Raw genomic sequence first — 15,563 nt, forward strand, 5'->3', positions numbered from 1 at the left:
TTCGAAGTTTCCCCAAATGGAAGTTTCTTCTGCGTACGCTTTAAATGCATGCACAATGCGTGAGAGCTGCGACTCGCACTAGGACCAGAACTCCGCAGCACGCTCTAGAAGGAACACCATGCTACGGGGGCACCGATTCAGAAGTTCCTGTTTTCAGTAATGAAGAAATTGGCTGATATTTAAGCCGGCTGAACCTATCAGACGAGCGAAAGCAAATCCTGCAATATTCATAACGAAAAATGGCGTGATGTCATTGCTATCGCGTCGTACGACGTGGCATGAGGCGATGAGAATCTGAGCTTTAATGGTCAAGGTCAAACGTCAAGTTAGCACTGGTCATCTTTAGCGTGTTTGCTGGTCATTAGTTATGACGATACAATGCAGAAATGTCATGGCTATGCGCAGCAATACCCAAGATAGTCTTGGAGGCGTGTACTTGGTTTGACCTTGGTCGGGCTTCAAGGTCAAACATGCAAAGCGAGGAGAAGGTATGAGTTGCACCTAGAGTTGTAGAGCTTTCGTGCTAAAAATGGTTGCGAAGTGAGACACAGTGGGGTTGGCTTGAGGAGATAAATAGTTTCTCCCCGCTTAACCGCGGCTGACACAGTTCAAAACCGCCAGACCCCACCCCGTGATCGCGTACGCTACCGAGTGCTCGCCGACCACGGCGGGTCTTGCTCTGAGGGAACAAAGGAACGACACATTGGCTGGCACCAACAGGAATTTATTGCTACAGCAACAAGATATGCTAATTAATCGAGGTAGTCCGACTCACCAGCAAGGTTCCGAGCGAATGTTCGCCCACGCTAAAGCATGGGATAATCCGTAGGCCGTACGGGACGAGATACGGGAACGAGTCTCCCCATCGCTTTTTCGGAGCGGAGCCGCCAGCGACACGTCCGCTCGCGCCGACGTTCCCATCCGAAGAGCATAGTGGCCTCTCCCGCGCGTGGGCTGCAAGCAGTCTCTGAAGCTGTGACACTGGCGCCCTTCCTTGCTAGTTAATGTAACTGACAAGGAAATGCGTTTCTCTTTGAGGTGAGGCTGCTGCTGGACGGTGCCTCGCGAAAAAGCAAATACAGGGGACTACAGGGGCAGGTCTCCAAAACACTAATTATCATACTCGCATGGCTCCTCGCCACTGCAGGCCGCGAGAGCACTGCAAAAAAGCCCTTTCGCTGTTACCATTGTAATGCACAGACAAGCAGAAAATAATACGCAGAAGGCTTCAGCGCTGAAAACCTCCTGCGTAGAAAAGAAAATTGAAATGTGCTCTATATTTCCAAAAGTGAAATGGAGGAAACAAACCTGCCTGGTAACACGAAGGAAAATTTGGAACGTCGAAGCGTACGTCCTGTTATGGTGCCGGCTACTGTTCATGTATCGTGTTTCTACTTTTGTTTAATACAGCATGACAAACTATACTGCTAGCTGCTGCTTCCAGAGCCTGGTCTTTGTCAACCCTTTCCTTTTGCCGTGGCACTCCAGCACTATTTTTGCGTAGTAAGTTTTATCTTGGCATCTTTTTTATTTTATAGCCGTCATAATGGGAGAAAACTTCGAAACAGCGCTAGGAAAAATATGTCAGTACCACCACCAATAGATTTTGCCTGAAAACGATACCAGGTCACAGTTAATACAGTTTAGCATCAAATAATGTGTTCAAGTTTGCGCGAAATCTGATGTACTCCACAGCTGACTACTGGGGCCGCAGATCTTGATTTCTTGTACAAATAAAGTCATAAATGCAACAGGCTACACAACTGTATAGCTGCGATTATACGCCGGTGGTTGTCCAGAATTCTAACATCAAAAAGCCTACTGACCAGCATGCATTGCAGGACCCATTTTCTCTATTTTCTGACTGTGACGACAAATTTAAAAAAATCTTGAAAGGTAAACATTAATCCTGACGGCTTCAAAGAAAAACAGCAATCACACAACTTGTACACACAACATTTTTTGCGTGGTGTGCCCGATGTCGAATTAAATAGATCGGTGCTGAAATCAGGAACACGACGTGCGTATCTGAGCAGAAGAAGCTTTTGTGTGCGCAGCTGTAGCCAAATGCTAACGCTAGACACACTGAAACCGCTGTTTGTAAACCCAGGAAACTCCTAGAAAGTCTCCTTACTTCTAATAAGACCAGTCAACAAGCGCACGAAATCGCGCGGGAAAAGTTGTGGAAACAACCCACCTCTCTCCGGCGTGGCGGAACGCTGCGGCGAGTCCCACAGCGGAAATGCCGAAGTCTGACGCGGCTCTTCCGTCGTCATGGGAACGAGGGATGAACGTCCAGCGGTCGTTTCGTATCTCGCTCTTTTTGCACACGTCCAACCACGTGGGAAAAGAAGAAACATTTGAAAGTAGAAACGGCGCTTATCAGTTCCTGCCTTGAATGCTCCAGGCGATGCCTTCCGAGTGGAAATATTTCGCTTGCTCATATAGTATAGGCGTGTAGGGGTATCGCGGTCACCCAATATTGAGGATACGGCGATGTCGTGTAGTCTAGTGTCGCAGCCACAGACATGAATGCGGCATGTCACTTTTGACTGAACGGTTCTAATAATCTTCTTGCATACTGGGCGCAGCATCTTGAGCGTCACTTTTCTCTCAATGCTAGTGGTTCGTACAAGAGCAAATGTTCGCTCGTGTAGATGATGCGACTTTCCAGAACAAGTGCGCAGGATTATTCCTGTGTAGAGCACTTTACGAACCTAGTTTTGGGTCGTTTGCTTGTCAATTTCGCATAAGAAACAGCTCTCCTAAAAGAACGATTGTGGCCGACACAGCTGGAGGTGATCATACTACAACATTCTTCACGGCGGTTTCCTGCTGTTTCATTTAAAAGTCGGGAACGAATGTCTTGTGGCCCTGGATGGCTCGACTGGCGCGGTGGCGAAAATAGAAACTGAAATTTGGTCGCAGCCCTAGGAGCGGTGTTATTCCCCAATTGGACGAAGAGTTTACAGCTGACTGCAGATTTGGTCTAATCGCACATACACATGGTTCGTGCAGACACCTGTGCCGTGTATAATTGCCGCCATTGTCCAAGAAAGGCCTCATGCCCCCTTGCGGCCTCTTTCAAAAGGGAGTGCAGTTGCTTCTTGCGCCTGCGGCCGTTGCTTCGTTGTAGCGGTAGTTACATCCATGGTCGATAGGTGCCGCAAGGCGGACTATAGCACTTAACGCCGATGGGCAGTTTTGCGCGGGAAAATCTGCTGTCCTGGCCGTTAATACCAAGAGGCAAAATATTAAATTGGAAAATTCGCAGCTGTTTAAAGGCTCGCAGATACCGTGTTGTGTGGATAAAAGGCGGAAGAGACGATACGCATGCGTCAGAAGACAATAAGAAAGCGAACTAAAAGCAGATTTAAGCGCGTGTTTTATAAAACACAGTTCTAGGGTACATACATAAATATCGAGGGATTGATCTTATAGGAGAAGGGAAAGAATGCCGTGATTTTAAATTGAAATGCAGTTGCAGGTCTGGGACTCAGAACAAGATTTGAACTAAAAAAAAAGAGGAAGCTGTCTGAAGTCATCAACTTTGCTTTATGCGCACAAAGAAGCGTGCATAAAAATAATTCGCGAAAATATGGTGTAGTGAGCACTTATATCATGCAACACAAAAAAGAAAGCTCAGTAAGAACTACGGTTAAGGAAATACAGGAGAAACGATGAGGGAAAAGAGTTTTTCGTGTACTTAAGCCTCCGTAGTGTCAATACTGCCGCTTGGGTGACTCACAAGTGAACAGAGCAAGCTAGATGCAAGATGGTATCGAAGCTACCGTAGATACCCATACCAAGGTCAAATGACACGGGTCCCTAAGGCGGTGCGCTCGAATGCGGTCTCATCCAAGTGCGAGCGAGATCATTAGCGGCTTTGTAACTGACACACCAAAATGGGGTAGTGGACAAACAAAACGTTATAAATTATTTCAGTATATATGTGTCATTTTTAATCCGAATATTATATGGTTACTCCTTCTTAGGAATTTTAACCCCCTGCACTTGATTGCAAAGAGGAATGCTTTTCTCATCATAAACACAATGCTTTGTTAGAGCCCCAGCTAGCTAGCTGGTGAGCTTGGCCGGCCTGCGTAAATGTCGTCTTCTCGTGACTTCTTCGCATGAATCAACGTCAATTTCAAGTGCTGGTTATTTTTGTCCTTGAGATGCTTCTCGTCAGGAACACGTGCGCGCCTGTTTTTTTTTGTTTTTTTTTACACACCCGCAACGGTTGCAATAGTAAGTTTTCCTGCTGCTACCCTTCGACATTGTTCAGAGACGAATAGCCCACAGCGCGCGAAGAACTTATGCTCCTTTGAAAAGTGTACAAAGCGCGAATTACTCCACTGGTATCACACTGCGACGGTAGATGATTGTATTCACTTTAGTACTGTGGTATGCCACTGACAATGGGTGCCTATAGCAGCCGGAAAGACGTCTTATAACACCAGTGCTGAAGGTGTCAGTTGTGACTTTCTTATGATCACTCGGTGCTTTGAACCCAAGAACGGATTCCGTTCACACGTTTCTCATTTACGGCATCTCAAAATAGGACTGTAAATATAATTGCGTTGTTTTCAGTGCACTGGAAGAAATAATGAATGAGAGTTACTGCTGTTCACGGGGACGGCGCAACTACCAATTTGCACTTGTCATAGCTTTAATGACTAAAATATGATGGACAGATTTTGCGCGGCGCGACATTCGGTGATCTGAAGCGTACAGCCGCGGACAAAACAATATGGATCACGCTTCAGTGGTGAAATCTCTCTGACTCGTTTCTTAGTGAAGAGTAATGAATGCTCGATGCATATGCAAGTAATATCCACTTTTGTTCTTGCATATTGAAGCAGGAATTAATTTTATTTACGTTAGTGAATGTGACATAAGAGTTTGAATATGGAAGCGTTGTCCTATTATTGTGTCTGCGACTGTACATATGCTTTATATCTCTACAAATATTGGGCGACAGTCGGAAATAAATCTACATTTCTCTGTCTCGGAAGCGCAATATCCACGATGCCTTGAATTTTTTTGCTACCTGCATGTTAATGAGCACTTATAGCTGCGACTGAAAATATTTTTGCACACAGTGGCTTTCGAAAAGATCTTGTGGTCGTCTCGTAATACTGTCCTCTTACACCGCCTTTTTATCGTGGATCAGAGGAGATTATTTGTGTGTAACTTCTATGAACTGCTCCTTTTTGCATATTTTCGATGTTCAGATTCCAGTTCTATTAATGTCCTATAAAGGTCCATTCACGCAGGCCTCAATCTCGACAGCACCAAGCCATAGAGCATCTGCTGCTGCTACAGAATAGGGTACTCTGCGAGCTGTCTAGCATGTATACGCCTGCACCCACTCAAATACTCGGTTATCTTCACTGATCTTCGAAATGAACGGCAATCAGTGAGGTGATCACGCACACATGAACAATTTAACACTGATATCAGGCGGCTACCATGAGAATATTGAGGACTACGTTGCAGCTTTATGCTCGAAACGTTTCCAGTTCACTGCGGGGTCGCAGGCTAAGACGACAAAAGTGGCGTTGCAAGAACGGCGCATGGTGCTTCATGCTAGGAAATCCCTATTCCTTCTTCTCGAAGTGACGATTGTGTCCGCTTTAGCTTGGCGCTTGCAACGCGAACTGCAGCGTTACCCCGACCTTCAACACGGTCCCCTACAGCATGTCTACGCCACTTGTGATTCTCACATGACGCGCAGCCAAGGCGGCCATGGCAGCACTTGCCAACACCGGATACGCCTGAATGCAGCCCGCTCAAAAAATACTTCCTCTAAAATATCGAATTATTCAGCTGTCTAGTGAGCTGAACATGTGGTTTGTGTGAAAACAGCTTACTGGATTGCCAGCTGCAGTAATTTCACAATATCCCTCAGAAAACTGAAAGCTGAAATTTTTCTTCGACAAGATTATACACTCAGTTTGTAGAATGTGCATGGACCGTGGTGCGACGCACAATTGGTGAAACGGGCAGAAAAATCCTTGGTAACTTAAGAAAGGCACAGGTCTAATAATACACCATATAATTCATCCGCCTTGCCTCAGGCTATCATCCACTGGAATGGCCTTCCGGAACACATCGTCAACATTCATGATTCTGTTCGTTTTAGAGCTGAAGTGACCACTATTTTTCTAGTTACTAACGCGTCATTAACTATTTTACAAAGAAGTTCTTGCGTTTCAGTGCTCGGCACTAACAGTCAATAAGCTACTCGTTCGTAGCTAGCCGAAGTAACCACCATATTTTTTTAGTAACTAACGCGCCAATAACTATTGTATAAAGATGTTCTTGCGTTATAGTGATGTTGTAGTGATGATCTGGCGTTGTTGTCGAAGTGACTGCCATATTCTGTAGTCAATAACTATTGTATAAAGATGTTCTTGCGTTGTAGTGATTGGTACTAACAGTCAACCAGCGTTGTATAACCATGTTACGCATGCTACTTAGCTTGCACCTATATTTGTAATCCTCCCTTCACACAATGCTCCGAAGCTCGGAGCCTGTGAAGTGACTTGAATAAATTGTCAAGGCGTTTATTTGAAGCACAGGTCGGTTGGTCTTGGTTGTCCGGCGACACGACGGGCACACTCACAGACGTCGTTCGAAAAACCCAGCTGCACTTCGTCTGCTTCTTCGTTGTCCCGCTTGAACTCGTCCGCTTCTTCGCTGCTCTGCGCCTGTCGGTCCCATTACAATTACTCTCCCTCCGAAAAAGGAGCCATCCTGGCGACTTACGGAGAGGAGAGGATGGGCGGGTCATAGTAAGGCTTGAGGCGCTCAACGTGCACAGTTTCGCGCCCCCGGCGACGGTGGTCCGAAGAGGGAACGAGCGGCTCAACGATATAAGTCACCGGAGAAGTTTGGTGGACAACCCGGTAAGGTCCGTGAAAGCGAGACAGTAGTTTCGTGGCGAGGCCGGGAGTGGAGGAAGGCACCCAGAGCCAAACGAGGGCGCCAGATGGGTATGACGCTGGAGGGTCCGGGGAATCCCGACGGTGCTTCTGATCCCATTGTTGCTGTGTGTTGAAAGAGCGGGCAAGTTGCCGGCATTCTTCGGCATACAGGTGAGATTCGGAGAGTAAGGTGGTCTCGGAAGGGTCAGGGTGATAAGGAAGGATGGTGTCCATGGTGGATGTAGGCTCCCGGCCATATAAGAGGAAGAAAGGAGAAAACCCCGTTGTTGTCTGAGTAGCTGTGTTATACGCGTACGTGACGAACGGGAGCACTTGATCCCAGTTGGAGTGGGCGGTGTCAACGTACATGGCGAGCATGTCACTCAGAGTGCGGTTGAACCGCTCAGTCATGCCGTTGGTCTGGGGGTGATAGGCGCTGGTGTAGCGATGAACGATTTGGCATTGCTTGAGCAGGGCCTCGACGGCGTCCGAGAGAAAAACACGGCCGCGGTCACTCAGAAGTTCTTTCGGGGCGCCGTGACGAAGAACAAGACTGTGTAGAATGAAGTGGGCGACATCGTTTGCGGTAGCAGATTTGAGAGCCGACGTTTCGACGTAACGGGTGAGATGGTCAACGGCAACGATGATCCACCGATTATTAGCCGAAGTAGTTGGAAGCGGGCCATAAAGATCAATGCCGACGCGGTCAAAGGGACGGCCAGGGCAAGGTAACGGCTGCAAAGGAGCGGCGGCGGGGTGGGGAGGTTTCTTGCGACGTTGGCAGGCGATGCATGACCGAATGTACTGACGTATGTAGCGGTACATACCTCGCCAGTAGAATCGCTGACGAAGGCGAGCATATGTTTTCAGTACACCGGCGTGGCCGCATTGTGGAGCGGAGTGAAAAGAGGCACAGATTGTAGCACGGAGGTGTCGAGGGATGACCAACAGCCACTTCCGGCCGTCGGGGAGGTAATTACGGTGGTATAAGAGGCCATCACGAACGGCGAAGTGGTGGGCTTGGCGGCGAAGGGTCCGGGTCGAAGGATGCGGCGAGGGAGTGTTCAGGAAGTTTAGCAGCGAGGTGATCCAAGGATCCTTCAATTGTTCGGAGAGCATATCAGGGATGTTGAACGAAGAGAATTCGTAGGCACAGACGAGGGCAGAGGTTGACTCGCATGGGAGTGGTGAACGAGAAAGGGCGTCGGCGTCCGAGTGCTTGCGGCCGGAGCGATAAATGACGTGTATATCAAACTCCTGGAGACGTAAAGCCCAGCGGGCGAGTCGGCCAGAAGGATCTTTGAGGGAGGATAGCCAGCATAGGGCGTGGTGGTCTGTGACGACATAGAAGGGCCGGCCGTAAATGTAAGGGCGGAACTTGGCAATTGCCCAAATGATGGCGAGACATTCTTTTTCTGTAACAGAATAGTTTGATTCCGCCTTGGTGAGGGCGCGGCTGGCGTAAGCGACGACGTATTCCGGATACCCAGGCTTTCGCTGGGCAAGAACTGCGCCCAATCCCACACCGCTCGCGTCAGTGTGAACTTCTGTCGGACAGGCGGGATCAAAATGGCGAAGGATGGGGGGAGAGACCAGCAGGCGACGTAAAGTGCTGAACGCGGTATCGCAGGCGGGACCAAGACGAAAGGTTCGGGCTGCCGGCAAGAAGCTGCGTTAAAGGGGCGATGATACTGGCGAAATTTCGGATGAAGCGGCGAAAATATGAGCATAAGCCTATAAAACTGCGAAGTTCTTTTAAGTTGGTTGGTTTGGGGAAGTCAGCGACGGCGCGAAGTTTGGCAGGGTCAGGAAGAACGCCGTCTTTGGAGATGACATGGCCTAATATTGTGAGCTGCGTTGCACCGAAGTAACATTTTTTCAAGTTTAGTTGGAGGCCGGCGTCAGTAAGGCTAGTGAGTACGCGCTGAAGGCGGTGCAGATGGGAAGGAAAATCTTTGGAAAAAACGACAATGTCATCTAAGTAACACAGACAAGTTTCCCATTTGAGGCCACTGAGAATAGTGTCCATCATCCTTTCGAATGTGGCTGGAGCATTGAAGAGGCCGAATGGCATCACATTGAACTCATACAAGCCGTCTGGGGTGACGAAAGCGGTTTTCGGCCTGTCGTTCGCCGCCATCGGGACCTGCCAGTAGCCGGAGCGTAAGTCGAGGGATGAAAAATACTCCGCTCCCTGCAAGCAATCCAGTGCGTCGTCGATTCGGGGTAGAGGATAAACATCCTTGCGTGTGATCTTGTTGAGACGGCGGTAGTCCACACAGAACCTGATGGAGCCATCTTTTTTCGTCACCAAGACAACAGGAGAGGCCCAAGGGCTGTGAGAAGGCTGTATTATGCCGCGCCGAAGCATGTCGTCAACATTGTCACGGATGACGCGGCGCTCGCTCGGCGAGACTCGGTACGGTCGCTGACGCAAGGGAGCGTGGGTACCAGTGTCAATTGTGTGAGAGACGGCCAATGCGCGCCCCAAATAGGGCTGGGAAAGGTCGAAAGAGTTGCGGAAGCGGCAGAGAAGTTCCAAGAGTTGGTCACGGTAAGCGGACGGAAGGTCGGGAGCGATGTTACGACGAAAGACGTCGATGGAAATCGGATCGGGCGCTGTCGCACAACAGGCTAAGGCAGTAACTGGGGAGCAGGCACGGGTATCGGAGAACTCGGAAGCAAGAGCAGGGTCTAGTTCTTCAATAGAGCCGAGGCATTCGCCGCGAAGAACAAACGACGGGTAAGAAAATGGGTTGGTGACATACATGGCGCAGTGGCCATCGGAAATCGAGACAACGGCGAATGGAATGAGGAGGCGCTGATGGCGAGTGGGTGCTGCGGTAGGTGTGAAAAGAACAGGGCCGCTGAGGAAAGAGTCGGGGCGGAGCAGAACGAGGGCTGAAGAGGAGGGAGGTATGTCGGTGTCGGCAGCTACAAGAAGCTTAGCGGAGCGCACAGGTAGGTCACACAACGAAACATCACACAGGGGAGAAAGCTCAAGTTCCGCACGGGCACAATCAATCACTGCACGGTGGGTCGAGAGGAAATCGCAGCCGAGGATGACATCGTGAGAGCAGGCGGTCAGCACAACAAACTCGATGGTATAGGCGACATCGTTGATAGTAACGCGGACCGTGCAGGCTGCGATGGGGTGGATGCGCTGAGAGGTGGCCGTACGTAGTGAAAAGTCAGACAGCGGCGTTGTCACCTTACGAAGTTTGCGGCGAAGAGCATCACTAATTACTGACACTGCAGCACCCGTGTCAACGAGCGCGAGAACGGGGACGCCTTCAACAGACACCTCAATCACGTTAGCAGGAGAACACGGAGGACTTAAAAAGTTGGCAAAACACGCAGTTCTTGCCTCCTGAACTGCGGCAGTCAGTTTTCCTCTGGGAGAGGGTCCGGGCGGCGGAGCATCGGAGAAATGGAACGTCGACGAGGGGAAGGCGAGAGACGAGTAGGGTACTGGGAGCGATGTGTAGAGGAGGCAGAAGAGACATTAGGCAAGGGCGGCCCGGAATCGTACCGGAAATTGCGCATGAAATCGCCAGAACGAGGAGATCGCTGACGGCAGAAGCGTGCGACATGGCCCGGAAGACCGCAGGAATAGCATATCGGTCGATTGTCCTCGGTACGCCAAGGGTTCGTAGGGTTTCGGCGGGGTCGACGAACCGGGACCTGCGGCGGGGGTATAGACGGCGGTGGAGCATAAAAGGCCGGGCTGCTAGGGTAGGCGGCAGAGGTGGGCGAGCGCCGTGTACCGGTGACTGCTTCAGCATAGGTGAGCGGCGCTGCCACAGGAGGAGGTGGGGGACTGGATGGCAGAACTGCAGCGACCTGCTCCTGAATAACACGACGGATTGTGGGCGTGAGAGATGGCGCCAGGTCGTGCGGAGGGCAAACGGGGTCGGCAAGGTGATGCAGCAGAGAAAGCTGGCGAGCGACCTCTTCGCGGATGAAGTCTTTAACCTGCTGCATGAACAGGGACTGCTCAGCAGACGAGCCACCAAGGGCCAAGCCAGCAAGACCCCCCGCAGGCGCGCCGGACTGCCGCGTAGATGCGCGTTGCTTGCGGAGTTCGTCGAAGCTTTGGCACAGCTGGATGACGGTGGCGACGGAGGTGGGGTTCTTCGCCAGCAGCATCTGGAAAGCGTCATCGGCTATGCCTTTAAGTATGTGGTTGACTTTATCCCCTTCGGACATGGAGGGGTTGACACGCTTGCACAGGCCAACGATGTCCTCGATGTAGCTGGTGAACGTCTCGGAAGGGAGCTGAGATCGAGCACGAAGACGTTGCTCGGCGCGAAGCTTGCGGACGGCGGGGCGGCCGAAAACGTCGGCCAAGCTTGTTTTAAACGACGACCAGGTGGGAAGGTCGGCCTCATGGTTGCGAAACCATAGGTTGGCAACGTCCGTTAGATAGAATAGGACGTTGCTAAGTTTGACGGAATCGTCCCACCGATTGTAAGTGCTGATGCGCTCATAGGAGGCCAGCCAATCGTCGACGTCTTGGTCATCGGTGCCACTAAAAGGAGAAGGGTCACGCTGGCGCTGCACCCCGTGACAGAGTACGGTGGCAGGGAGGGGCTGCGATGGTTCACTCGGACCTTCCGGCATGGTGGCGGAGACGAGGAGCGTTCCACTTCGAAGTTCCAGGATGAGGACCGGGACGGGAACCGAGGTACCTCCACCAAGTGTCAAGGCGTTTATTTGAAGCACAGGTCGGTTGGTCTTGGTTGTCCGGCGACACGATGGGCACACTCACAGGCGTCGTTCGAAAAACCCAGCTGCACTTCGTCTGCTTCTTCGTTGTCCCGCTTGAACTCGTCCGCTTCTTCGCTGCTCTGCGCCTGTCGGTCCCATTACAAAATAAATAAATAAATAATTCTCTGTGTTGATGTGTGTGTCTTGTCTGCGAACGCGTGTGTGTGAGTGGGCATGTGCGTGTATGTGCGTGCGCGTGCACGTGTGCGTGTGGGCGCGCGCGCGCAAATCTTTTGTTAGAATATAGTTCGCTCCTCAATGCAACCGTCGTCTCGAGTAGTGAACCAAATTATCAAGATGACCCCTTCAATATTCTTTCAAATGTGGCTCCCTGGGTTCAACGCCTCAGATTTTTTTAAATATCTTTGCATATGTGCTCGGTGCCGTCCGTTTGCTACTCTTTCATTTGTTTTTATTCTACTGTTGCCGCTTCTACTAACCGTTTAGTGCTTAAGTATCAAGTAATAAATAAAGGAATAATTTTCACCGATATTTTTATTGTTCACAAAACAAAGTAACATGCACACAAATCTTAGAGTAAGGCCCTTATAACAACCCTAGCAATGGGACCACCGGTGTGCTGTCAAGAAACCAACAACAAACTGCGTTTGTCTTAGGAGATCGTTTTGGATTTAAAAAAATAAATTTATCTTCTCTTTCATCAAATGACCTCTTATATCTAAAACGTTACATGAATGTGATTCAACGCCTCAAAATTAAGGGGCGTGATGGAATTCAGGCCTTCATTTTTGTTTCCGCTTTACCCTCAAAAATAGTTCCGTTTGCGACTTCCAGTGGAACTCACAAAGACTAAATGCCGAGTGGAAGCGCGCTGTTATACAGGAAAAGTACGGGAAAGATATTTGGTTTGAATCATTGATTCGTTAACATCACCATATATTGATTCATTGATATCACCAAATCTTTTGCAGTGCAGCACGAGTCATCGTCACTTTTTCGCAAGGAGTGTGGGAGTAAAACATAAGGTAGGAGTATTTCACACCTTTTTTTCGTTATTAAGAATCATGGTCCAGAAGGTTGCACCTTAGCAGGGTATCTCTGGATATTTCTTGGAAAACAATGCGTATGCACCGGCCGCAGAGTTCGGCCGCACAGATTACCAAGTATGAAATAACAGTATGGTCAAGCGGTTTCGCCTACTCTTTGGAAAAAAAAGAATTGAAGAGGACGCATCAAAACCTGAGCCAGTGAGTGCACTGTATGTTTATTAATATCTTTTTCATGATTTACTGAAAACGTTTCAGAGGTTCCAGTACGAAGCATTAAATAAGGGACGGTATTTGTGCTGAAGGTCTAAATAAACTGGCGATGAACATCCTGGTATATTCAGCAGATCCCAGGAAACGGTAATGGTAAGCTTGGAAGCTTTCTTCTTGCTTACGCGCATGGCCTAACCTCGGAGAACCCGATGGTTGCAGTACAGTGGCATTGCTGTGTGCGTGTTTAAAAACGGGGCTCGATCTCGCCCCTTTATCATGCCCTGATGAAAGAGTCAAGCAGATTGGAAAATAATGGGCACTGCCAGGTGAATCACGTTCGGAATTTTCTGCCTTCTTTTTTAGCACCTAGGCTGTCATATTTCTGGTTATATTGTCATATTCATCCTAGGCTGTCATATTTCTGTTCAGCACTTTATTTTTAATTGCATGAATGTGCACATCAAGATAACAGAGCGCATGCGTGAAATTTAGGTTGCCACTGCTGGAAATAAAATATCCATACAAAATTAGCCCTTAGTGCTGTTTCTGGTGATGTTTCTAAAAAAAGAGAAAAGAAGGCCTATTTGCTCACTCCTAAAAGTAAAAAAAGTAATTAAATTTAACGAATTAAGAGAATCTATGAGTTAAACTCTACTTATAATAGGTTGAAAAAAGGCTCTCAATACATGAAGTAGGGCTGAACACAGACAACATGCTGAAACAGCAATTCTATCCGCTGTGGTTTGAACCTCCGGATATTGCTGCAGTAAAGTACGAAGGAAATGGAAGAGTGACAGTGCGGTTTTTTATTCAGAACCACTGCGTGGCGATTAGGAGGTAACTGTTACAAGGTGATCACATATATTTGGAGGGTCTCCTTTCTTCTTTTAAAGGTCATAAAAATCCCATTTTCTGTTGCTTTTTAGAGCTCCTGCCCGATTTACTGGGGTCTCACGTATGGAGGGTGCAATTGCTGAGGTCCCTGTTGAGGCGAGGAGAGTCGGAGCACAAGTCCGTCGTAGGCGCTTTTTAGACATTCGTGTGCTGCTTTAAGCTGGAAGAAAAAAAAAACTAAGATCAGCGTGATTTGGCATGGCAGAATCAGAAATTGCGAGGTGCAAACTTTATATATTTGCTAGTTATGCAACCTCAGCGGTTTGCAAGGATAGTTCTTTCCCGGTTAAAAAACCCGCACCCTTTCCCGCACATTTACTCTAGTCTTTCCCGGTGCCGTAAGGAAACTTCTTTCTCGCCGCTTTTCATATTAAATACACAGACACCACGTGTGACGCGCATTATGCACTGGAGACAAAAATTCGCTAAATTGCTCTATAACGCTGCAGTAATAAAGTCTAGACGGCTGCTGAAATCTTTGTAAATGCTGAATTATCGGCGTTGAGTAGGCGAAGATTACATGAAATTATTAGCCACCAAGTTCACTGCCGGATCCGGAAGGCTGTATTCTAAGCCTTCCTCAGCGTTTCAGGTGTCTAAAATGATTGTAAGTTCTTTGCTATTGACGCTTAAAGTGATTAGAGGAGTTCCAGGAAGGCATCAGGCTACAGGCGTAACATTAGCCGGGAAAGTACATGGCCTCGCAAACAACGGCCGAAGGTATCACGTGGGACTTTTTCTCAGATTAAAAAGTTGATTAATGAATAATAATAATAATTGGTTTTTAGGGAAAGGAAATGGCGCAGTATCTGCCAAAATGTTTTTTTTCTCTAAATCAAGTTGCATTGCTAACCATAGGTTTATGGATCTGAACAAATATTAAATGCCGGAGAGAGAGGCAGTTGGGTGCCGCCCCGCTGAGCACTGGCATAGGTGTGAATAAAGAATCCAATCCTACGTTCTCTTCGTGATTTATTTTGCACCTGGAAATTTCGGGATGCATGCATTGGAATCTCATTGAACTGAAACTCAAAGCAGGACATTCCCTCCTAAAGAATATGTGAAGAATCTGAGAAGTGGGACATAACATGTGATATAGAGCTTGCGACGAAACCACAGCTAAAACATTTCCATAGCGTCAGGACGCACCTCTAAGACCTGCGATATCTCCAAGAAAACAGCAACTCTAGTTCGTCAAATGTAGCATTACCTACGGCAGCACCTCTCTTAGTGCTGTGGCAGTTTCCCAGTAATTGTGATAAAAAATGTGCCAATTTTCTAGAAGATTAACTAAAATTTACTGATTACATTTTTACTTAACGAATTTGCCGGCTCTTGCCAATGGCCGGTTTATAGCTGCGGTAAAGACGATGCCGTGACCGTTATTAAAACAAAGAAAAAATCAGTCTCTAGAGTGGCGTAGAGTGAAAAAATTCCGTTTGGTTTTTTGCACCAAACCGAAACTATGCGAATGAGGAGCGCCGGAAATATAGTGCAAATGCACGTATGTTGATGGCATCTTTCAATGGCTCCGGAGGCCTATTCCAAATGTATGCGGTTTTTGCCTTGGATGCAGAAAGCCTCGACACTCAGGTCATACCGTGGAGGGCGTTGTCTTTTGCTCCTTCGCTTAATTGGCGCAAAATAAAAAAGAATAATCACCACCTAACACGCGATGGTCTATTTGTGAACCCTGACACTCGCTGGATTGGTGCTCTGCCCGTGCGGTTATCAAGGAAGCAGACGT

The 15,563-nt window shown here is 48.4% G+C and overlaps 1 protein-coding gene across 1 annotated transcript in view; it reads right to left on the minus strand.

Moving 5' to 3' along the window:
- Positions 1–13,729: 13,729 nt before the first annotated feature.
- LOC144104311 (TNF receptor-associated factor 5-like) overlaps positions 13,730–15,563 on the minus strand; it is a 38,266-nt gene continuing 36,432 nt past the window's right edge. Inside the window, exon 14 of the mRNA XM_077637227.1 lies at positions 13,730–13,976. Within this exon, the coding sequence (XP_077493353.1) occupies positions 13,863–13,976 (114 nt within the window). The 3' untranslated portion in view covers positions 13,730–13,862. The remainder of the gene's footprint in view (positions 13,977–15,563) is intronic.

This window comes from Amblyomma americanum, chromosome 9 (assembly GCF_052857255.1).
Source record: "Amblyomma americanum isolate KBUSLIRL-KWMA chromosome 9, ASM5285725v1, whole genome shotgun sequence".
NCBI lineage: Eukaryota > Metazoa > Arthropoda > Arachnida > Ixodida > Ixodidae > Amblyomma > Amblyomma americanum.